Genomic DNA, 26,348 nt, shown 5'->3' with positions numbered 1-26,348 from the left:
AAAAGCAGAAATGGTGTTGGTTTTGAAGTAGCGTTAATGGTAGATATTTCATATATAATACACAAGAGCCATGAATATCCTGTAAATGATATCCTTATAAATGGTGCTTAGTGATGTCATCAGCTATAATTGGAGCTTAGTGATGTCATATCTGTCAAATGACTCACTGAAACCTGTGTATTATAATAAATAAAGTACCCCCTGCTGCAAAATATGAGGATATTAGAAGTCACCTTGGAGTTCCATGACCTGGCCTTCGAGCTTGTGCTTTTATATGGTCATGGAACTCCTCAGTAACTTATAATATCCTTATATTTTACAAGATCCTTATCATTTACAAGAGAGGGTATAGGTATGGAATCCATTATCCAGAAAGACCATTTCCCATAGACTTCATTATATCCAAATAATACAAAGTAGCTTGTACTTGATCCAAACAAACTACAATATAATTTACCCTTATTGGAAGCAGAACCAGCCTACTGGGTTTATTTAATGTTTACATGATTTTTTTTTTTGTAGACTTAAATTATGAAGATCCAAATTACAGAAAGATCCGTTATCTGGAAAACCCCGGTCCCGAGCATTCTGGATAACAGGTCCCATACCTGTACTTTATTCACTATATAATAGTATAATAGTTCTATTCATTTTTGTTTTGTTTGGGTTTGTAGAAAGGCAGCAGAGCAATCTGCTTAACTGGTCACCAGCTTGTAGAAAGCATAATAGAACATGAAGGCACACTTGCCCTTTAAATTTCTTTTAAATCCCAGACAGGTAAGAATACATAACATTTAAACACAGAGATGAGAACCTTTACTTGTATTCCAGGTAATATCAAACACGACTCTTCTATAAAAAAGAGATTCATGCTTTACAGTAATTGGCCTATTAATTAACATCCAGACATGCTATGAACCGTTGAGCACAAGTCAATGTAACGTATTTAATATAAGAGCCAGTGTTAAGAGCTTCATTAATAAGGCATTCCGCTCCCGAGAGTGTGAACAGAAAGAAAATCAAAGGCCCGATGCAATCTCTCTCTCTCTCTCTCTCTCTCTCTCTCTCTCTCTCTCTCTCTCTCTCTCTCTGTGTCTAGCAGTGAATGTAGATCTAATTGGGAAATATATTTGATAAGTAAAAGCATATTACTTGATAAAGAGGGCTCTCAGCATAAAACCTCCAGTCCTGCTATCCTAATGCCACTATTATCAATAACTAGTATCTAGTATCAATAATCAGTATGAGCTAAAACATATTTTATCCAATCAGAGCATTAGAATAATCACAGGGCTAGACCAACCTGTATCCAATCAGAGCATTAGAATGATTACAATGATCACAGGGCTAGAACATCCTTTATCCAATTAGAACATTAGAATGATCAAAGGGCTAGACCAGCCTGTATCCATTCAGAACATTAGAATTATCACAGGGCTATACCATCCTTTATCCAATCAGAACATTATAATGATCACAGGGCTAGACCAACCTGTATCCAATCAGAACATTAGAATGATCACAGGGCTAGACCAACCTGTATCCAATTAGAGCATTAGAATGATCACAGGGCTAGACCAACCTGTATCCAATCAGAACATTAGAATGATCACAGGGCTAGACCAACCTGTATCCAATCAGAACATTAGAATGATCACAGGGCTAGACCATCCTGTAAACAATCAGAACATTAGAATAATCGCAAGGTTAGACCAACCTGTATCCAATCAGAACATTGGCATGATCACAGGGCTAGATCAACCTGTTTCCAATCAGAACATAAGAATGATCACAGGGCTAGTCCAAACTGTATCCAATCAGAAAACTAGAATGATCACAGGGCTAGACCAACCAGTATCCAATCAGAACATTAGAATGATCAATGAGGTAGGCCAACTGAGAGCTTTTGAATAATTATCCAAGCAGGTGTCCAAATAGGTTTGTAATGTTCAGAGGAAGTGGAGATGAGAAGTGGCACTGATATGGAATTTTCTTATAGACCAGACTAAGTACAATTCCATAGGACTGTAGTATAGACTGGTAAATGTATTACCAAGATGCCATACATGCCTAGACAGCCAAAAGTATAGTCAAAATTGTCCAAGCTGACCATATTTGGGCATGTATGAACATTCATAAGCTAACTAATAACCTGTATCCACAGTATAGTGAGGCATTACAGTTCTGATGGGTGGTCGCCATACTTGCAATCTAGTCAACCCCCACTCTGATCTCCCTGTTGTCAGGATATGCACCCAGGAGCGCAGGTGGATCAGTAAGTGTCTGGGTAATTACCACGGAAACATCTGTGCTCCTGTACGGAAACCAGAAAAACACCCATCGTTGAGGGAGCAGGCTTTGAATTCACTTGGGTGGGGGGGGACAGTTTCTGCAAATATGCATTTTTCAGGAGGATCATTTATAGTTTCAAGCAGCAGACAAATAATTGTTAGCCTAGATGGTTTTCCTTTTGTCCATACTGTAAGGGCTAAGGCAGGGATGCCCAAAAGGTAGATCAGGATCAGTAGACCTTTAGCTGGTGGCCAGTAGATCTCAAGAGACTGTCAACAAACGGCTTGTCTATATCACCCTCCTGTTTCATGCTTTCATTTATTATGTAACAGTTACATAAGAAATAGTTGCTTGTTAAATAGCAAAGTAAGTTTTATCATAAATCATTATTACATAATATTTTCCATGGAACAGAATGCTAACAAATGCTTTTATGGGTGTAGATCATAATGGGACAACATCACTAAAAGTAGACCTCACATTAGTAAAGTATGGGCACTCCCGGGCTAAGGTGTAGAGCAGCTCTATGCACTTAAATCCACAAACAGAAATAATGAAAGGTTTATCCGACACTTAAATTCCATATTGATTTTTCTATTGTGCTTATTTTTGGATTAGGTGTTTCCCTTGGGCAGCATTTTGTCACCCTTATCCCCTACCAGAAAACTTAGGGTAAGGCCACACGAGGAGATTCGGGGAGATTTTGTCGCCTAGCGACTATAGAAAACGAATCGCCGCGTGTGCATTAGCGCAGGTGTCTTTTCATTGTAGCCTATGGGAAAACACGCTGAGGCAGTTCGGGGAGATTGTTGCTCAGAAGAAGAGTTGATTAGTCGCCAGGCGACAAAATCTCCCTGAATCTCCTCGTGTGGCCTTAACCTAAGGGTTAGTTCACACAGGGTGTTTTGGGGAGATTTGGTCGTCTGGTGACTAATCGCCTTGTTTTTGCGGCGACCAATCTCCCCAAACGCCTTCCCTGTTGCTGCGCTGTCTAAAATGAAAAAACACCGGCGCTAATCACACGTGGCGGTTAGTTTTCCGAAGTTGCCTCACGAGGAAACTTCAGGCGACTTGGGAAAACTAACCGCCACTAACAATTTTAGACATATTCTCTTCTATGGTTTAGTTCTCCTTTAAATCCCACCAGTCACTCCTACAATACCCTTGAAATAGTTGGCTGACAACAACATCCAACATTATCTACTTAAATATCTCAGTTGCAGAACTCCAACAAAATACGTATCTTGCATTTGAGAGAGAATGCTTCATGGGCAAATTGAGAAACGTTTCGATTTTAGGGCAGATTTATAACACTTTTTAAATTTGAATTCACTTTTAATACATTGTAATATTCATTTTTTTATTAAATTAAAAATTAAACTCAGTTGTGGTTTTTTTTCTGGATTGTTAGCATATTTACAAATATTTCACGAAACTTGAATGGGAAATGTTAATTTGTGGGAAAAAAACTAGATTTGAAATAGTCGCATTTACAAAATATGCTTCCCACTGACTTCTATAAAAGCTTGTCTGCATTTTTTCATTTTCATTTACAAAAACGAATCTCAAAAATTCAAGTTCAGTAACTTCAAGTTTGTAACATATTACATGAATCCCTTATAACACACAATTTTTGGCCAAGTCTGCAAAAAATATTTTTGCCTGTACTCACTAGATAGGGGCACATTTATTAAGCTCGAGTGAAGGATTCGAAGTAAAAAAAACGTCGAATTTCAAAGTATTTTTTTGGGTACCCCGACCATCGAATAGGCTACTACGACCTTTGACTACGTCTTTGATTCGAACGATTTGAACTAAAAATCGTTAGACTATTCTACCATTTGATAGTCGAAGTACTGTCTCTTTAAAAAAAACTTTGACAACATACTTCGGCAGTTTAAACCTACCGAGGTACAATGGGGACCTTCCCCATCACTTTTCTATGGTTTTTTTGATCAAAGGAAAATCCTTCCATCGAGAGATTAAAATCCTTCGAATCGTTCAATCGTAGGATTTGCAGTAAATCCTTCGAATTTGTAATATTTTACTTTGAGGGTCGAATTCGAGGGTTTATTTACCCTCAATATTCGACCCTTAGTAAATGTGCCCCTAGTTGTAATGCTATGATAAGGTAAACAATAATTTCTAGAAAATCTTTTTTCACTGTTTTTGCATATTTAGCAAACAAAATGTTAGCATGAAACTTGTTTTATTGCTTTGTCTTCTCTTCACCCAAGTGATTTTTTTAAATGGGATTTTCTTTGTTACTCTTATATAGGGATGCACCGAATCCAGGATTCGGTTCGGGATTCTGCCTTTTTTAGCAGGATTTGGATTCTGCCCAGCTGACCCGAATTTGAATCCTTTGCATATGTAAATTAGGGAAGAGGAGGGAAATTGCGTGAGTTTTTGTCACAAAACAAGGAAGTAAAAAAAGTTTTCCCTTCCCACCCCTAATTTGCATATGCAAATTAGGATTCCGATTCGGTTCGGTATTCGGCCAAATGTTTTTCGAGGATTCGGGGGTTCGACCGAATCCAAAATAATGGATTCGGTGCATCTTATCTAATAAGTGCAATGTACCCACAGCACTTGCGTAATTTCCCAGAATTCCACTATAATGGGGGGGGTGTATTGTAATGCACAGACTTGTGTTTTTAAAAGGATTGTTCACCTTTAAATTAACTTTCAGTATGACATAGAGGGTGATATTCTGAGACAATTTGCATTTAGTTTTCATTATTTGTTATTTGTGGTTTTTGAGTTATTTAGCTTTTTATTCAGCTCCAGTTTGCAAATTCAGCAGTCTGGTTGTTAGGGTCCAAATTACCCTAGCAACCATGCATTGATTTGAATAAGAGACTGGAATATGTATGTACTGTATGTATGTATGTATATTTTTATTTGTATAGCGCTTCTCGAGGGCAAAGCACTGTACAGCAAAACAATAAATTAGTAGTAACAAACAAGGGGTCATTGGAATAAAAAGTAACAATAAGTTCATTATTAGAAATACAATTCACATAAATATAAAATATAATTACAGATTAAGTGCTCAGTGTCAAGGAAACAAAAGGCTAGAAGACCCTACCCCGTAGGGAGGGTAACATACAGACACAATTCAGAGGGGTATTAAGGTGCTGTGGGTTACAGTTTGTTACACTGTTATATAAGTGCCAGTTCAGCTGTTATCCAGGTGCTCCCAGAGGGAGTCTTTGAGTTTTGTTTTAAAAACACTGTTGGAGGATTCTCTCCTGAGAGATTCAGGAATGGCATTCCAAATATAAGGAGTCGCAAGAGAGAAGGGTTTGATACGGGAAACAGCAGTAGTAGTGGGGGGTACAACCAAGTGGTTTCCCTGAGAGGAGCGGAGGTTTGGGGCAGGAACATATAGAGAGACAAGAGATGAGATGTAGTTAGGTGCAGAGGAATGAAGGGCTTTGAAGGTTATGAGGAGGAGTTGAGAGGCCTGAATAGAAAGAGGAGTAATAACAATTAGCAATGACAATAAAAAAAAACTGGAAAGAGTCAGAAGAAAAAGGCAAATAATTTAAAAACTATAAAAAAATAATAATAAAGGCGAAATGAAAAGTTGCTTAGAATTAGCAATTCTATAACATACTAAAAGTTAAAGGAAAACTATACCCCCAAAATAAACACTTTAGCAATAGAGAGTTTATATCATGTTAAGTGGCATATTAAAGAATCTTACCAAACTGGAATATATATTTAAGTAAATATTGCCCTTTTACATCTCTTGCCTTGAGCCACCATTTCATGATGGTCTGTGTGCTGCCTCAGAGATCACCTGACCAGAAATACTACAGCTCTAACTGTAACAGGAAGAAGTGAGGAAGCAAAAGACACAACTCTGTCTGTTAATTGGCTCATGTGACCTAACATGTATGCTTTGTTGGTAGGTTTGTGTGCACTGCGAATCCTACGATCCCAGGGGGCGGCCCTTATTTTTAAAATGGCAATTTTGTATTTATGATTACCCAATGGCACATACTACTAGAAAAGTATATTATTATGAAAATGGTTTATTTACATGAAGCAGGATTTTACATATGAACTGTTTTATGCAATATCTTTTTACAGAGACCTACATTGTTTGGGGGGTATAGTTTTCCTTTAACTTAAAGGTGAACCGTCGCTTCAACACATGTGCTCATATTAGTAATGTGTGGGTAAACCCGCGGGTTTTGGGCTGGCTATCACAAAAAAATCTTCTGGTTGCTGGACACTGCCGGCTTCCGGGCCATCAATTTATAGACTTGCGTCTGCCCTTTTCGTTACGTCACCACGGGGTGGGCGTGGGTCTATAAATAGAGGGGACAGATCGACTCGTGCCAGGTTCGGGTTGGGAGGGGGTGGGCGTGGCCCAAGAAAAACTCGACCTGCGCATCACTAGCTCATATCCACAGTGGGTTGCATCGACAGACATGTTTGGTTTGTTTGATTAAATAATCAATATCAAGCTATAGAAGCTTTATTGCTGGTATCTTGAGTTGATATCTGCTGGAGGTGGAGAAACAATCCTATTGGGTTTATTTAAATGATATTTAGCAGACTTAAGGTATGGAGATCCAAATTATGGAAAGCCCAGGTCCGGAGCATTCCGGATAACAGGTCCAATACATGTAGTAAGGGTTAAGCAGACTTAAGGTGTGAAGATCCAAAATACAGAATTATCTGTTATCCGGAAAAGCCCAGGTCCCAAGCATTCTTGATAATAGTTCCCCAAGCTGTACTTATTTACAGTAAAACGCTTCCTTCCCATGAAGTCCCTTTGTGCAGTGCCCTGGCATTTAATGATTGTGTGCCAACTGGGCAGTGCATGGGGATGCCAGAAAGTTCAGAGAGGACCCTGCTGGGCCAAAGAGGACTATGTCACAAGCCAAGGGAACCAGTGAGGGACAAATTGTTCTATAAATAACCTGTGCGAGGCCGAGGCAGGAGGGGATCACTGAGGTTAAACTAACTTGCACAACCGATCTCAATAAGCCGAGGGGGAGGAACAAGCACTAAGCTCACAGGTTGGTTAGGCTTTTTTTTTTTCTCTCTTTAACATCCAAGCTCATTCTTCCAAGCCTGGAATCCGTAGCACTTACCCATCATTAAAGGAACAGTAACAGCGAAAAATAAGTTACTAAAAGAAATTAAAATATACAGTAATGTACTGCTGTCCTGCACTGGTAAAAGCTGGAAAAAAGGCAAATAGTAGATAACAAATAAAACACCATTGTATTCTACAGGGCTTATCTGTTATGTGCTTTGCAACCTGTGCCTTTTTCCAGCTTGAATGGCTGCCCCCATGGCTACACAGCAGCTTGTTTATATAAACTATAGTAGTCTTTCCAAAGCAAACAAAACTTTTACCAGTGCAGAGCAACAGTATGTTATATTTTAATTTCATTTAGACACTTTTATTTATTTTTTTGGTATTACTGTTACCATTACTGTCCAAGTTAAGTCCTTTACCAAAGATCCACTGGAACTCTCAGAGGTTCACCCTCCCATTACAGCCCATGTCATATTTCCCATCATTGACTTCCTTCATCACAATCTCTGTTTTATGCTAGCCATTTCTTCAGCTTCTCTTTATTCTTGCCTATTTTGGTTCACAGTGATGTGCACTACCCAGCAGGAAACGCTATTTTTCTCCTCGTATAACCCCAGCAGATCCAGTAGACAGAACTTGCATGCTGGAATAGGGAACAATGGCCTGCAGAAAAGCATTAGCAAAACAGTAACACAACGGCATACTACTGACTACCAACTTGGGGCCCCTGCATTATGACACGACGAAAGCCTTAAAGGGGGGTTCACCTTCCGGTTAAGCTTTAGCATACTTCCCGTTTTCTGCGGAACAGTCCCGATTTTGACAGCTCAGCCCGCAGTCCCGGGTTTCTTACTGAAATGTCCCGACTTTCTCTCCAGCCCTGATTCGAGAAAAAGATACAAAGTCTCTGAAACTTAATTAAAATAAGAGGCTATTTGCCAGAGAGCCCAGAACACTCAGCAGCTGCACTGGATACTTTTGTAACAATTTAAGATAAGCAAAGATACAATTGTAACTATTTAAGATAAGCAGGTCTCTTAGGGGAACTGAGACTCATCTTAAAGGGCAATTTAATTTCATTAGCAAATCTTTTATTACACATAAAACAATGCACTTAAAGGGGAAGGAAACCTAGTTGGCGCATGACCAGTAGGAGCATTTCGCCGGTACGATCTACTGCGCATGCGCCAAAAGTACTTTGTGACTTTTGGCGCATGCGCAGTAGATGTGTACCGGCGAAATGCTCCTACTGCGCAATCGCCGGTCAAAGCAGGAAGAAGATCGCGTGGAAGAAGATGTCGTCTGTGAACTCCCTGGGCTGGACCTGCGCAGAAGGGTAAGTAACAAGTTAGGGGCATTTGCCCAGCGGGACGGGTAGGCCAGGGGGGAGGAGGGAGGGTGGGCAACACACGGGAGGGGGGAGGGTTTTTGCGCCAACTAGGTTTCCTTCCCCTTTAAATTCCCAAAAATGTGTTAACATTTTGTAAAAAAGGGGTGTGCCATAAAATGGGTGTGGTCTTTTTGTCGATCTTTTCATTTTTCCAATGTTGGGAGGTATGCTTTGTATGTTACAGAATGGCCTGTTAGCATATTTTCAACTGGTCTTTTTTTTTTTTATATAGTTTTTGAATTGTTTAACTTCTTCTTCCTCTTTCCAGCTTTCAAATGGGGGTCACTGACCCCAGCAGGCAGAAACGATTGCTCTGTGAGGCTACAATATTATTGTTTTGTTTCTTTTAATTAGTTAATTTTCTATTCAGGCCCTCTCTTATTCATATTCCTGTCTCTCTTCCAAACCACTGGCTGGATACTAGGTTAAAAAAAAAATGAAGACCAATTACAAAGTGTCTCAGATTAGCACTCCATGCATCATAGGTAAACAACCCCTTAATAAGCAGGCCCTTCTGCATAACGCCCAACATTTTATTATGAAATAAAGGGGCAAATTAAACCACAACCCAATCTACCTATGCAAGCCCAGTGACCACTCAAAACATTCCCCACTTTCTGGTAAATCTCCTTTTTTTTCAGTACTCTCTAAGAAAATCCGGATCATTGATAGTGTTACAGCCTACTGAATTCAAACAATTCCTTGGCCACTATGGGAAGCTTATCAGCACCAAACTCTAAGGGCAGAGACAGACGCTCAGATTCAGGGAGATTAGTCGCCCATCGACAAATGACCTCTTCTTTGGGGGGGCTAATATCCCCGAACTGCCTCCTGCGGGCTAGAATGTAAATCTCGAAAACTTTGGGCGACTTTGGAAAACGAATCGCTCCGAGTGCAATTCCACCGGCGATTTAGATTCAAGCCGACGGGAGGCAGTTCGGGGAGATTAGTCGCCCCGAAGAAGAGGCGATTTATAGTCAGGTGAGCAATCTTCCTGAATCTAAGCGTGCGTCTCTGCCCTAATATATGTGCCCTCCAGTCACTGTTCCCCATTGATAACACGTTATCATATCTGACCATACCGTCAGCCGTTTTGGCTGAATCTGCCCTTGTTGGTCACCCCTCTGAGCACCTCAGGGTGCCCACTTTTATGTTCAGTGAACCTTGCTAACTACAGGCAGCCTGGGAATTGGTCCGAATTAACAGATCAATGCTGCAGGCCAGTCAGTTGGATGAAAGGAATGTAAACACAAGTTTATACAAGAGCTCGCATTTAGTGGAACAGGGTTCTATTTGAACCTGGGGTTCTGAAATCACCTCCCACTGTCTCTCCTAAGGCAGGGGACACTGGAAGCTGTAGTTAAAGGATGACTAAACCCTAAAAATGAATATGCCATATTATATATACTGAACCAGCCTAAAGGTTCAGCATCTCTACAGAAGTAATGATCCAGGTGTTCACGGGAGTTTCCCATCTTGGATTTTGTTAGGCGTGTCAGTGGCACGGCACATGCTCACTGGGCTCTGAGCAGCTGTTGAGAAGCTAAACTTAGGGATTATCAAGCAGAAAATGAGGTTGGGGCTCTTTACTACATTCTGATGCTAATTGTGCTGGTGTAGTAATTATATGTATTAATTACTAATCAGCCTTATATTGTGACATTTCTATTCTATGTGTACTGTATATTGTCAGTGGGTCCCTAAGCTCAGTAAGTGACAGCAGCACAGAGCATGTGCAGTGAATCAGCAGAAAAGAAGATGGGGAGCTACTGGGGCATCTTTGGAGACACAGATCTTTACTGCTAAAGGGCTGTGGTTGCCTTGGGCTGGTACAGAAGCCCAAAACATAATTTACATAGCTACTTCTTTATTTAAGCTTTAGTTCTCCTTTAAGCGAGAGATGAGTGGACTAAACGATATATATGTTACCGTTTCAGTCTGCCGTCTAGCATTATCTGAAGCTCTTGGACTGATTAACTAAACAATGCTACAAAGGTGTCCTTAGTGATAGGGGGGTCAGGTGTATAGTGGACTTAAGTTACACAATCATTTACAATTGAGGGGTTTCCCAAGGAGAACTGGTTTGACATGGGGCGTTCCAGTAACAGGGCACTACTAGTGCTGGAATATTGATCAGAACAGGGTTTGGTTTGGTGTTTGGCACAGAAGGAGTCAGCCTTCACCTCCCCCTCCTTCCTGCTTGTCTGTGTGTCTGTCTGTGTGTCTGTCTGTGTGTGAGTGCTGGAGCGGGGCTGAGCCTGGTGTTATGTAACCACAGACACACAAGCCAAGAGCAGCCTCGGGCTCCTTCCACCTCCCCTAGTGTACAAGCCAATTATTAAGTATCAGCAGCATCACAAGGGGAGGCCAAGCAATAATTAAAGGTACCTTTCCCCTCCCCTCTCCCACTCATTAATAACACAGTTGAAGGCTTAGGATAAGTGAACAGCTGTAGCGAGACCCTCCCCCCCAGTGTTCTTCTCTTGCTCAAGGGAAAGCCGGCCTTAATGAGGGTCCATCGTGCCCAGTGTAGTCATGGCATCACCCATGAACCTACTCCTGACACTCTTATACCACTAGTCACCAGTCTGCATCAGATCACCCCTAACCACCCACCCATAGAAACACAAACAAACAAACACACCACTCCTGTCTATACCGGAGGAGCAAAAAAACACCCACTCAGCACCCTCCCATAATATATCTATATACATGCACCTCCCAGAACTCTCTCACAGTGTGTTTATATACAGAAGAACCCCCATTTTACGTTTTTCAGGGGACCAGAAAAAAATGGTGTAAAATCAAGGAAAATGTAAAATCAGGGATATGTATTATGCATAATATATAGGTGGGTCCACAAAATAATGATGTAAAAATAGGGAAAACTTAAAATCAGGGGATGTAAAATTAAGGTTGCGCTGTATATATAATACACAAGAGGGTGAGCATCCTGTAAATTATATCCTTATAAATAGTGCTTACTGATGTCATCAGTTATAATCTATTCCTAGTGATGTCATTTCTGTCACATGACTCACTGAAACGTGTGTATTATGATAAAAGTGGTGACTTATGACAAAATGGGACACCCCTTCTTGTAAGATATAAGGATATTATAAGTTACAGAGGAGTTCCATGAACATATAAAAGCATGAGCCCAAAGCACAGGTTATGGAACTCCGCGGTGACTTCTAATAGCTCTGTGTGGGCTGATTGGGCCTCTGTGTTAAAGCTCCCCATAGACGCAAAGATTTCTCTTGCCGAACGACCGATTTTAGCGAAGTCCGACCAATCCTTGGAAATTATCGTGAAGTTAGTTGGATTTGAAGGATCGTACATCTTACGATTTTTTGTAATGTTAATGTTGCCTGGGTGCAGTCCATAATCTAGGAATCCAGATATACAGAGAAGCAAGTGAATCCGCACGAGACTTAAAGGGGTTGTTGACCTTTAAATAAACTTTTACTTTGATGAATAGAGTGATGTATCTGAGACGATTTGCAATTGGTTTTCATTTTTTGTCATTTGCGGTTTTTGAGAGATTTAGCTTTTTAGGGTCCTTACTCACGGGCGTTTGAAGCTGCTCTCCTCTGCGTTCCAGTTTTATGCGTTCAGCCGCAGGGGAGCGCAGGAGTAGACGCGATGAATTCTTTTCAATGCGGCTGTACTCACACAGACGCATGTAAGCGCCGAACGCAGGTTGGGACGCAGCATGTTGCATTTTTCCTGCGTTCGGCGCTTACATATATAGCCATATAGGCCAACCCCATGGTTACACAGCACATTACAAAGAGTTTCTTGTTATATTATGGCTATACAGGGTATTGGGGTGGATGTACTGGTACTGGAAAAAACATAGGACAGCAGGGATGGAGTAAGAGACGAAAGGGCCCATGGGGGCCAATTTGTTGAACTATAACTCCGTGAGGTTTTAAGGGGGCTGGATTACAGGTTTAATGACCACCCAGGAACAAAGGAAGGGCAGGCACTATCAGATAGATACAATAGGTGCAGTGGCGCAACAATGGAGGAAGCAAACCCCACAGTCACAGGGGAGACTGAGGAACAGGGTGGCCTGGACTGTGGGGTCTGCTTCCTCAGTTTATAGTTAATAAAAAAAAAAACTCCTCCCCATTCAGAAGTAAAAGGAGTTGAGGAGCAACACTATCATGGGCTGCCAAATAAGGGCTGTGATTGGCCATTTGGTAGCCCCTATGTGGATTGTCAACCTACATGGAGACTCTGTTTGGCAGTGCACCTGGTTTTTATACAACTAAAACTTGCCTCCAAGACTGGAATTCAAAAATTAAGCACCTGCTTTAAAGCCACTGGGAGCAACATCCAAGGGGTTGGAGAGCGACATGTTACTAAGAAGCTAGAGGTTGGGGATCACTGATCTAGAGGCTGTAGCTCATCTAAAATGCACTTTTTAATTTCTATAGAAATCTGTCCCAACCAGGAAAATGGAAAAATGTCCCCCTTTAAAGGAAAACTATACCCCCCAAACAATGTAGGTCTCTATTAAAAGATACTGAGTAAAACAGCTCATGTGTAAAACCCTGCTTCATGTCAATGAACCATTATCATAATAATATACTTTTTTAGTAGTATGTGCCATTGGGTAATCATAAATAGAAAATTGCCATTTTAAAAAATAAGGGCCGCCCCCTGAGATCGTACGATTCACTGTGCACACATACAAACCACATGTAAGGTCACATGAGCCAATTAACAGACAGAGTTCTGCCTTTTGCTTCCTCACTTCTTCCTGTTACAGTTAGTGTTGTAGTATTTCTGGTCAGGTGATCTCTGAGGCAGCACAGATAGAGTCACGAAATGGTGGTTCAAGGCAAGAGATGTAAAAGGGCAATATTTATGTAAATATATATTCCAGTTTGGTAAGATTCTTTAATATGTCATTCAATTTGATATAAACTATCTGTTGCTTAAGTATTCATTTTGGGGGTATAGTTTTCCTTTAATATAAGAAAAGTTATTGGAAAATTCCAGACAGTTCATTGATTTAATACCCTTATTGCTTAACTTTATTAAGATTTCAGTGTACAAATTGGGCTATTTTTGGGCTAATTTTAAAATGGCTTTTGGCTCATTTTTGGCTGGTTTTGAAATGTAAAGCTGGCAACCCTGCTTAAGAGTAAGTGCCCAGATTATGCGTTAGGCTATACATGTCCTAATAAAGCTATTTCTAATTTTTATTATTATTTTGGCTACTGCACCATTGTTTTTGGATCTCAATACATACCTCCCAACTGTTCCGTTTTTAGAGGGACTGGACAGTCCCGTTTCCAGCCAGAAAAAGAAACAACGTTTCTAACTTAATTGGCTTTTGGCAGAGAGCCCAGAACAGCCACAGCAGGAGATAAGATACTTTTGTAACAATTTCAAGATAAGGAAATAAATAATTGTAACAAGATAAGATAACAGGTCCCTTGGGGAAAGTTAAGACTCACAGCTAAAGGGCAATTCACCTTCATTAGCAAAACTGTAATAACGGAAAAACCCCCACAGAATTATGTTGAAACTTTCATAAACTGTCAAATTTTGTAAAATGAACATGGTGATTAGGGGGTGCGGCTACTAAATGCGCAAGGTCAGAACATTTTGGAGGGCTACTCACAACAACTTTTTTGTCCCTCTTTTTATTACCAAAATGTTGGGAGCTATGTTAATATATATTGTCATTTCCAAGGTCCCAGCAGTGCAACTAATGGCAGATATTCCTTCAACTTGCCCCAAGCCACTTGCAACCTGTGGAACCACAAGACCCGCCCCATTATGTTCAGACCAGACCATGGCACCTGCTTGTCCCTCTGAAGTTGGACCTCCCCCTGCTCTACTTATACTTTACAAGCTCATTATTGTAGGATGGGGCAGGGAAAGCAGCACAATAGGGGGGATGATTTCTGCAGAAAAAAAGCAGCAATGTGAGGGCCCAGGAGTGAGCGCGGCTCCACAGGTCCAAACATCACACGCTACACAAGCACCGCCTCTTCCAAATCGTACTTACACCGCTGCCTCTGACATTCGCCGATCGTGACAACCAATAGGAAGGCACAACCGCCCCCAACTTATATAGCGAGACAACCAATAGGAACGCGGAAAGAGCGCCACACCGCCCGTTCCCGTAACCTGATCGTGATCCAGGACGCCACGTTTTGCAGGCAGCCCTAGAGAGCCGCCGCTGCTGCTGTTGCGGGAGAGGGAGGGGGCAGTGACGTCACTAGGCCGCGCGTCAGCCTTCCTCTCACCCAGCGCCGCGCATGCGCCGTGACAAGCTTCCCGGCGGAGACGAGCGTAGCCCTGTCGCACACACAGTGACTCGGTGTCGGAGCTGCGGTGTCCGGACTAGTGACGCTGTGACGGTGTGGGGCGCAGGGTGAGGAGAGGCCACGGGGGAGTTTCCTTGCTGCCCCTGCCTCATACTCGTCTCCTCCACCTTTTGTTGTTATTGCCCTCCCCGGGGGGAACCGGGGCCTTTCCCAGTCCCTCCCCATTCGTCCCCTCCCCCAGTGTCATCAGCGCCAGCCGAGGATGCGGCCCGAGCCCGAGGAGGATGAGTGTGGGCCCCTTCCCTAGGATGTCATCCGAGCACAAGAGCCTAGAGTCCGCCTGTGAGACGCCCGGGCCCCAGGGACCCCCCAGCCCCGCAGCCACGGACAAAAGACCCCGGGGCCGGCCGAGAAAGGATGGTTCCTCCCCCCTGCAGAGAGCCCGGAAGAAGTAAGTCCCGGCAGTGCAGCTCTTAATCTCACCGTTCCCTTTTTTCTACCTTGTGTCCCAGATGTTGTTCAACTACAACTCCCAGAATCCTCCCAGTTTCAAGTAATTACAGTGACACTTGTAGTTCAGCAACATCTGGGGCCCAAGCTAAAGAAACAGGGCCCTGAGGATGTGAAATAAAGAGAGAAGTAATGGCATGTCCTCTTGTTGCATCTTATCAGCATTTACCTCCAGCCTCACTCACATCTTACCCCTTGTTTTCTCTTTACACACAATTTGCTTTCTTTTCCTGGTCAGGCAAAATGTCAACATTGTTGTCTCCACACAATTCCCCTTGTGTATGTCAATATGTGAGTATTTATGTGCTGGAGCTGCCCTACTGCTTCCTCCGCTGAGGGGAAATGAAAACATCACCCATAGAGTGTCAGGTCAGCTCCACGGCCGACTTGTCTGTGGGAGTGGGAAATATTGTGTTGGCAACTTTTAAAGGAAAACTTCATTAGCTGCCGGAGTGTCTCTGTTCTGCTCAGGAGGGGACACTGCACAGTGTATAGAATGTGCAGAATCAAAGATAATTGTTGTATGTTTCAGTTCTCTCTGTAGGGATAGTCAGTTTACAGAGGAGAGGATGAGCTTAGTAAACTACAAGTCTTGCTGTAATTGGAGGATGAGAAATGTGGTGCAGCAAGTACTGGTATAGCTGGTTGCTTATAGTACTGGTATAGCTGGTTGCTTATAGTTCTGGTATAGCTGGTTGCTTATAGTTCTGGTATAGCTGGTTGCTTATAGTTCTGGTATAGCTGGTTGCTTATAGTTCTGGTATAGCTGGTTGCTTATAGTTCTGGTATAGCTGGTTGCTTATAGTTCTGGTATAGCTGGTTGCTTATAGTTCTGGTATAGCTGGTTGCTTATAGTTCTGGTATAGCTGGTTGCTTATAGTTCTGGTATAGATGGTTGCTTATAGTTCTGGTATAGCTGGTTGCTTATAGTCCTGGTATAGCTGGTTGCTTATAGTTCTGGTATAGCTGGTTGCTTATAGTTCTGGTATAGCTGGTTGCTTATAGTTCTGGTATAGCTGGTTGCTTATAGTTCTGGTATAGCTGGTTGCTTATAGTTCTGGTATAGCTGGTTGCTTATAGTTCTGGTATAGATGGTTGCTTATAGTTCTGGTATAGATGGTTGCTTATAGTTCTGGTATAGCTGGTTGCTTATAGTCCTGGTATAGCTGGTTGCTTATAGTCCTGGTATAGCTGGTTGCTTATAGTTCTGGTATAGCTGGTTGCTTATAGTTCTGGTATAGCTGGTTGCTTATAGTCCTGGTATAGCTGGTTGCTTATAGTCCTGGTATAGCTGGTTGGTCATAGTCCTGGTATAGCTGGTTGGTCATAGTCCTGGTATAGCTGGTTGGTTAACATGTTGGCGCAGTGAGTAGCATTACTGTCTTGCAACGTAGGGGTCCAAGGGGTTGATCACACAATGACACTATCAGCAAACAGTTTATATGTCCTTCCCATGTCTCTGTGGATTTCCTCTGGGTACTCCAGCTTTTTTCCACATGCTAAAAACATACAGACTGGGATTCAAAATATGCCCTGGCATTCCTAGTACAGAGAGACCCAAACAGTCCTCACCAGCCCAATTAATACTCATTTTCTATGGCACCTTACAGAAGCCCCTCTGGCATTTGCCAGAACCCACAGATTGCCAGTCGGGGCCTGAGACCGGTTCGTTAGCTCCTGATAAAATTGGACTTAGTGGGCATGGACGGGATCAATTGTAATTAAAACCAATGGTGCTTCTGCTCCGCTCACAACTAGTACAACCTCTAGAAGGCTAAAGGATTTACATCACTCTTGGTGATCCTTTAGTAAAAGGATGCAGAAAGTGTTTATTATAATGTTACCACAATGTATTTGTGCTGTGCTTTGGCTACTTTATTTACTTGTGGGGCAAAAGTTCTGTGCCGAGTGCTGCTTGTCTTAGCAGGGTCCCAGAGCCAGTGATACACTGCCTTGATGATAAGTCTTGTGTACCCTGTGTTAAAGAGATAGTGGTAGCAAAATGGATATCATTGCTCTTTCTTCTGCACTGGGGTTTCTGAATTGATTGCAGCCAGTACACTATCTGCAATGAGTTTCTACACTCTCCCTGCGCTTGTATGCAGTTCCTCTCTGAACTTCGGTTTCATCCGACACTCCAAAAACATACAGACAGATTGAATGTGATAGGGACCTTAGATTGTAAGCTCCACTGGGACAGGGACTGAGGTGACTGATGAACACGCTCTGTAAAACACTGCGGAATATGTTGCTGCTGTATAAATAATGACTGATGATTTTGATGTTTCTCTTTTACTATCCAATTCAGTACTAGACACCACCTTTTGCTTCTAATGTGACTTCATGTCTTTTTTTTTAAATTTTTTTGTCCCCCCAAAAAAATGCTTATACCAGAACTCCCTTGCCACTTTAAAACAGGCTTTATCTACAATGTGTAATCACAGCTCAATATCTGAACTGAAAAAAAAACTGTTTATCGTCAATCCATACAAAATGACTTGATTTTTTACTCTAACTTGAAGGCAGTGTAGTGTGCACATTTGGCATCACCCCTGCTTTTGCACATTACAGGATTAAGCATCTTGGTTATGTGAGGTTATCCTTCAGCTGTTAAATACTATACCGTGCAATAGGAAGCTGATTATGCGGCCCATCTATGCCGGCCAATAAGCATCTTTCCCTAATTTGTGTAATATTAAAGGGGTTCTTCACCTTTTTCAGTTCATTTGTTTTCAGATTGTTCCCGAGAAATAAATACTTTTTTCAATCACTTTACATTTTTTACCGTTTTTTTCAAAATCGAAGTTTAAAGTTTAATGTCCCTGTCTCTGGTGTTTAATTCTGGCAGCTCAGTAATTCAGACGCAGACTCTAAACTGTTACAATTGTGCAACATTTAGTTGATACATTTCTCAGCAGCATCTCTGGACTATTTGCAACTATTGTATCAATTGTAACTGCTGCCTTTAATGAAACTCAGGGATTCTGCTCACCAGGGACAAAGATTAGAAATGTATCAACTAAATGTATCAAATTAGAACAGTTTACAGGTTCGGCGACCCCTTCACAGAGCTGCTTTAGAAGGGGAAAAATGCAACCTTATGCTTCAATGTTAGAAAAACAGTCGCACATACAAAATAGAAAGTAATTGGAAAAAGTCTTTATTTTTGGTGAACTGTCTGAAGCTAACTGAACTGAAAAAAGTGTTTGAAGATGAACAACCCCTTTAAATGTGAACAGAGGGATATTCTTTCAGTCCAGATAAGACTCGTTGTTTAGATTTAGAAGGAAACTGTGCAAGCTTTATTCCTTTACTGTTATACTAGGGTATCCTATTCATTCATACCCAGCAGTTTTAGGCTGTGTATCCCTGCCTTCACAATATATATTTGTCTTACTGTAAATGTTACAAGGGCAGAATGTTTACTGTAATTAAATCTTATCAAATCTTTTTTTTTTCGTAACATTGTTTCATTTCTTTTAAAATTTGTAAATGTGCCTATTTCCGTATTGGGAAATATTTTTACCTTTTGAAGCTTGAAAACTATAACAGTCAACTAAAAACCAAGGCATTTGTGTTCATATACTACTTTGTAGTTGCTTCCATATCAACTCTGACATATCTTCACTGTGTGTGATATAGGTTATATGTCCACCTGTCATAGCCAGAGCCTGCTAATATAATATAATGAAAATGCTGGATTGTCTGTGCATATATAAAAGAAAATTCAATATCTTAACTGATAGTGTATGTCAACTATGTATTTCCCCATGGTGTGATTGCTTAGCTGTAACTCATTGCTAATGATTGCATCTCCAGTTTTTCAACCAGCACCACGGTAATTTGTTAATACTTGTCCTCTTCACCTCTGTACTTTTGGTGAGACACATTTCTCCCCTTTTAACAGGAACCCCATTGTGAAAGGAACAGACTATTCTGTGTTTGAACACTGATTGCCTTGTACTGAGGTTAGAACACTCAGGCCTGCTTTTAATGTAACCCTTATAACTCCCTCTTAGCTTGGACCAGATCTTTCTTATAATATGAATATAGACTTTTCAGCAGGGAGGGCTGTATTGATACAAGGCCTGTACAAATGTGCTTTTATGAGAGGTGGCCAGAATGGCATATTTTTTAGGTCTGTCTCCCTGATTGGTACAGTTTGTTTCCCTTTAATGTACATCTTTTTGGCCAGTGATAAAGCAAACTTGCTATATGTTTGATTTGTAAATATAGATACATGTCAGACAATGCTTTGTTCATTAATAAAAAAACAAATGGCTGGCTAAATAGTATGGCTATAGTAATGATCTATAATATGACCTGTATTAGACCAGTGCTGTATACATATAGAGGGCCAGTTATTCTTTATACTACTGATCAGGGGGTCAATTTATATGTAAATGATGTCAGATAAAAAGGAATGTCAACAGAGTTGTTATGCCTGCAGGAAGCTATTGGAAGGCCTTATTCAGCCTCTGCAGTTAACAGTTTATATTATATATTATTATATAAGGCACCACCTGTAACCAAACCATTCCTTAAAAGTTGAGGACACAGTACATCACAGTATGGGATCTGTTATCTGGAAACCAGTTATCCAGAAAGCTCCAAATTATTGGATAGGCATCTCCCATTTTATTAAAATAATTAAATTTTTTTTTATGAACAATTTATTTTTTCTTTGTATTAATAAAACAGTAGCTTGTACTTGAACCCAACTAAGATATAATTATTCCGTATTTGAGGCTAAACAATCCTATTGGGTTTGTTTGGGATTTTCTTATACTAAACCTCGAATTTATCTGGTCGGGCCATCTCAAACCTGCCAAGATTGTGTATGTCAGTGGCAGAGGTCCTTATATTATTTGGAAGTTTCTGTGGTCAATGCTGGAATTAGCCCGATAATCTGACTATTTTGGGCTTTTCGTGAAAAAGCCCCCAAAAATCGAGCGATTAATGGAAAAAGAAAACGCGGAATATCGAACGAGTCAAGTTTTCTCTAGATTTTATCTGGTTTTTAAACGAGCCGATTAAATCAAGCTTTTTTTTTTTTAATGATAAATAAGGTAAAATTGGGTATGGGAGTTTGGTCGTGTTTTTTTTATCTCAATTATGAGATAAAATTGGATTTCAGTAAATAACCCCCTAAATGTTTAAATGATTTTTCTATGGTATGAAGATCCTTATCCAGACAACCCCCGAGCATTATGAATAACCGATCCAATAACTGTACATTTATAAGATCCCCTTATTGAATAAATGGTTATCACTGGCTATGTATCCGAGTTACACCCCGTCCAACAATTAACTATTAACTGATGCATTTTGGGAAAAAAACAAAAAAAACCCCCATTTTTTCCCTTGACAGTATCCCATTAAGTTCCTCCTAAACGAAGTGTCACACTAGACGCCAACTTGTCAGAGAGGTTGAGTGCATGAAGCGAGTAGGGGAGACACAGGAAACCAGAGGCCCATGTCAGATGAAACCACATTGTAGAATTGATTGAGCCTAAGGCCTGTCTCTCTCACTAGTCTTTTTGTACAAACAGGGACTAATCCAGTCTGAACAGCAATTTAAGCCACCTTCACCCTGTGGGGCATAACATGATCAGTTTATAACATATTGGATAAGTGGATCAGTATCACATGCATATAAACCTTAATTACATTAACATTAAAAATACACCAGTATACAGCTTGAATTATAAGTTATGAATGTTAGTACCCTCACCTTTTGTTTTCTGTATCTCCCTTGTTTATTTTTTGTTTATTTCAAAACTGAAACTAAAGAATATACAAAAAAAAAAATACACCAGTAGGGTAAAGTGAAGTATAATCTGCATTTGGTAGTCAAAGGATAGGAACATAGATGATATCAGATCATGATTTTCCTGTTATCTGTTGATGCCTGCATTGCACATGTAAATTAGGCAGTTGAATACATTGAATACAAGAACTTGACTGTCAAATTTTAAGGCAATATAAGCAAAATGTATCAAACTGTATAGATGGATGTATTCAAGTTTGAAATTCCCTATTTACTCCTACCTACTATGAATTAGAACTCACACAAATAACCGACTCTACTACAAACAAAATCTGCACAAATCCTGCATGTAGAGAGACATGATGTCTGGTGATTTTAATAGAGTGAGCTCTAATACATCTTCTAGGCAAAAGGAACCCCCCTATAAGATATATTGGTTCATTCATCTGACACCCAACTCCTACATGAAGACAGAATGAAGAGAAACAGATTCTGAGCGATGAATAGTGAATATAAACTTGATTATTTCAGAAACAGTACAGAATTTTAATTGATTGTATTTAGAAAGTTTCTTATTTCAGTATGCTGAATCTTATATTATATTTTCATCATTACGATTTCCCCTTTAAGATTTAGTTCTCATTTAAAAGGGACCCAGTGCGCACAGTCACTCTTGCTCTGGCCCCCTCTCAATACCCGCCCACCTGCCTGCCCCCCTTCTCTGGTTCTTCAGTTCTCAATTAGGAGAGGGGCTGCAGATGGGAGATTTGCGTAACTTAGAGTAAGCAGGCCCTGCGTCCCGCCCCCCCCCCCCCCCCTGCAAACTATGAGTCGACTTTCTCTATAGTTACGCCACTGGTAAAGTATCATTCTTCACCTTCTAAAGCAGCTCTGGGAAGGGGAGGGTCGCCGACCCTGTGAACTGTTCTAAATTGATACATTTAGTTGATCATTCCTTATCTTTGTCCCTGCTGAGCAGAATTAATAGAATTGAAACTATAGTTACTAATACTCCAGAGATGCTGCTGAGAATTTGTATCAACTAAATGTTGCAAAATTGTAACATTTCAGAATCTGCCCCTGAATTACTGAGCTGCCAGACTCAAACACCAGGGACAGGAACCTTAAAAATGCACCAGCTGCGCCGGCGTTTTTTCGCCGGCGCGCTGGGAAGGCAGGCGCTAGGACCGCGCGGCCTCATGGTCGGACTGCACTGCCTAGGGGCGCCCAAAAGTGGAATCCGGCGCTGACTCTAGGCTGTTACAGTTGAGTACATTTTTCTAGTCGTTTTTAGGGTTTAGTTCTACTTTGAGTACAGAAGAGATATGTAGCCAGACCCATACACATCATCTGCCACCTTAAATTGGAGTAATGAATTGTTACCATCTATAAAACGCTATGGGGCACATTTACTTAGCTCGAGTGAAGGAATAGAATAAAAAATACTTTGAATTTCGAAGTTTTTTTTTGGCTACTTCGACCATCGAATTGGCTACTTCGACCTTCGACTACGACTTTGAATCAACGATTCGAACTAAAAATCGTTCGCCTATTCGACCATTCGATAGTCAAAGTACTGTCTCTTTAAAAAAAAACTTCAACCCCCTACTTCGCCACCTAAAACCTACCGAATCTCAATGTTAGCCTATGGGGAAGGTCTCCATAGGCTTTCTAGCCAGTTTGTGATTGAAGGAAAATCGTTAGATCGATGGATTAAAATCCTTCGAATCTTTCGATACGAAGGATTTAATCGTTAGTTCGAATGATTATTCCTTCGATCGTTCGATCGAACGAATAGCGCTAAATCCTTCGACTTCGATATTCGAAGTCGAAGGATTTAACTTCGACAGTCGAATATCGAGGGTTAATTAACCCTCGATATTCGAGCCTAAGTAAATGTGCCCCTATGTGTAGTTCGCCTCCATGCCCCTGTTAGAATACTCTCTTTACAAATTGGTCACATCAGCAGACCAGGTTCAATACATAAGCAATGAATTAGGGAGAAAAGAAGTTTGTTGCAGCAGAGCCTGCGTTTGGAGTGCTCCTTCCTACTTAGTTGCTTATGAGTTGTTACCATCTGTTGGAGCACATTAAAGGGGTGGTTCAACTTTAATTGTTAGTGTGATGCAGTAGTATTCTTATAATTTGCAATTGGTCTTCATTCTTCTGTGTTTTATCTGTTCTATAGCTTTTTGTTTAGCAGCTTTCCAGTTTGGTTTTCAGTGGTTATTTAGTTGCCAGTGGTTTGAACGAAAGACAGGAAGATGAATAGGGGAGGGCCTGAATAGGTAGATAATCAAAAAAAACAACAAGAAATGTGGTATCACAGAGCAGTATTTTTTTTGGTTTGCCTGAGTCACTGACCCCCATTGGAAAGTTGGAAAGAAACAAGCAGAAGGCAAATAATTTAGAACTTAAATAAATGAAATAATAAAGACCAGCTGCAAAGCTGCTAAGTATCAGACATTCTATAACATACTAAAAGTTACCCTAAAGGTGAACCACCCCTTTTAGGAGCTTTCTGTTACCCTCCAAATATAGGGAATTGTATCTGAGCTGTATTTTAAAAACTGACGCCTAAGGCAAATGCACAGAAGCCAGTGACTGAAAAACCTGCTGAGCTCTTAGTGGTATAAAAGTGAACTACAGGTAAGGGACCTCTTATCCAGAATGCTCAGGACCTTGTGTTTTCCGGATAATGGATCTTTATACCTTAATTCTACTAGAAAATCATTTAAACATTAAATAAACCCAATCGGCTGATTTTGCCTCCATTAAGGATTAATTATATCTTAGTTGGCATCAAGTACAATTTACTGTTTTATTTATTGCAGAGAAAAAGGAAATTATTTTTAAAAATTTGGATTATTTGGATAAAATGGAGTCTCTGGGAGATGGCCTTTCCGTAATTCAGAGCTTATTGGTTTGCGGATAACAGATCCCATACCTCTACATGAATTAATGTGCAGTTATGGTGGTGGATGTTGGCGGGGTCTTGTGCATCTGTATCAATCAGATTGGAATTTGCACATCTGTAGGTTGATAAACAATTTCCTACTAAATTTAATAGGAATTTTTCATCAGAATCTAAAGCTGTGAGTTCTGGTTCTAAAATCACTTTTTGTGGAAACTAAACTTAAGAAAATCGTAGAATCCCCTCTTTTCTATATACAAAATGAGCGCAAATGATGATTTTTGGACTGTTTCTTTAGATTCCAATTTCGCTTCAGGTTTTTGTAAAATCAATTTAAAATGTTTTGGTCCGAGTTCCAGCATTGCCCGTAATGCATTACTTTAGTATCTTGTTGGATTGCAGTTAAAAACAGCAAATATCTGTATATAACACACAGCATTGTGCTGCTTTAAAGTAGTGTCATGTGGGCCAGCTTGTCTCCCAGGTGTGTAAAGTCTTTACTGTGAAGACAGTTTATGGAAGATTTGCAGTAAATGACCAAAAGAAAAAAAAAGAAAATGTAACCATTACTTTCCATGCCTTTGCTTGTCTGACCCAGTCTTAATGCTGTTTATTGGTTGGCAGTGCAATTGGGCAGCTCAGCATTCCTAAGCAACAGAGTATCCCTATTATTATTTGTGGACAGGTTTTAAAGGAGTTGTTCACCTTTGAGCTAACTTTGAAGGGATACTGTCATGGGAAAACATGTTTTTTTCTAAACACAACAGTTAAAGGGGACCCGTCACCCAAACAAAATTATCCAAATCCTATTTTATCATGTTAGTCAAGCAAAATGAACTTTAATTACACTGTATAAATTATTTGAATATTGTTTCCATCAGTCTGGGAATTCATAATTATAGCAACCAGGAAGGAGCCATTTTGTGGACACTGTTATTAAGACAAGCCTTGTATCATCTCAGAATCTTGTTTGTGCACCAGGGGACAGGGACCCAATGTCCATCCCCATGCACTGGTTACACAATTAAATGGTTAAGAGAGTTGGATGTAATGTAGGGAGAGAGGTGACATCTAGGAAGTGCTGAATGGAAAGTGAAAGTAATTGCTTGCCCCGCCTCTATGCCTAGGCATAGAGGCGGGGTAGGCAATACTTGATTGACAGCTGATATTTTTAAACGAGTTTACAACAGCTATGAACGCCTTAATAAAAAAAAGAAATTGGATTTCATATTTAATTTAAGAAGGACTTTTATTATACAGATTTTTATGTCTGGGTGACGGGTCCACGTTAATAGTGCCACTCCAGCAGAATTTGGCACTGAAATCCATTTTTCAAAAGAGCAAACATATTTTGTTGTATTCAATTTTGAAATCTGACATGAGACTAGACATATTGTCAGTTTCTCAACTGCCTCCAGTCATGTGACTTGTGCTCTGATAAACTTCAGTCACTCTTTACTACTGTACTGCAAGTTGGAGTGATATCACCCACTCCCCCCCACCCAGAAGCCTAACAACAGAACAATGGGAAGGTAACGAAATAGCAGCTCTCTTACACAAGATAACAGCTCCCTGGAAGATCTAAGAACAACACTCAATAGTAAAAGCCAAGTCCCACTGAGACTGATTCAGTTACATTAAGTAGGAGAAATAACAGCCTGCCAGAAAGTAGTTCCATCCATGATGTCTAGCCCCATGTCCGATATCAAAATTGAATATAAAAAAAAAATCTGTTTGCTCTTTTGAGAAATGGATTTCAGTGTAGAATTCTGCTGGAGCAGCACTATTAACATGCATTTTGGAAAAAACATGTTTTCCCATGACAGTATCTCTTTAATCTTATATGAAGCAAAAGCGGGTTATTGGGTTTATTTAATATTTACATGATTTTCTAGTAGACTTTAGGTATGAAGATCCAAATACAGAAAGATCAGTTATACGGAAAACCCCAGGTCCCGAGCATTCTGGATAATAGGTCCCATACCTGTACCATATTGGGCTTCTCTTGTCCTTTAATCTTTCTTAATCGTATCTTTCCTTATCCCACCTTTGAGAATAATACATATATAGTGTAGTGCTCTGTTTTAATAACCATTTGCGCTTCCAATTTTGTA

General features: G+C 40.5%; 1 protein-coding gene across 10 annotated transcripts in view; it reads left to right on the top strand.

Moving 5' to 3' along the window:
• The first annotated feature begins 14,751 nt into the window (after window positions 1–14,751).
• kmt2c.L (lysine methyltransferase 2C L homeolog) overlaps window positions 14,752–26,348 on the top strand; it is a 173,555-nt gene continuing 161,958 nt past the window's right edge. For all 10 annotated transcript variants that reach the window (XM_041565790.1, XM_041565791.1, XM_041565792.1 and 7 more), the window contains exon 1: window positions 14,752–15,491. In XM_041565790.1, the coding sequence (XP_041421724.1) occupies window positions 15,325–15,491 (167 nt within the window). In that variant the 5' untranslated portion in view covers window positions 14,752–15,324. The remainder of the gene's footprint in view (window positions 15,492–26,348) is intronic.

The sequence above is a fragment of the Xenopus laevis genome, chromosome 6L, assembly GCF_017654675.1.
Source record: "Xenopus laevis strain J_2021 chromosome 6L, Xenopus_laevis_v10.1, whole genome shotgun sequence".
Taxonomy (NCBI): domain Eukaryota; kingdom Metazoa; phylum Chordata; class Amphibia; order Anura; family Pipidae; genus Xenopus; species Xenopus laevis.
The sequence above is the reverse complement of the archived record's forward strand: the minus strand, read 5'-3'. Positions and strand labels throughout refer to the sequence as shown.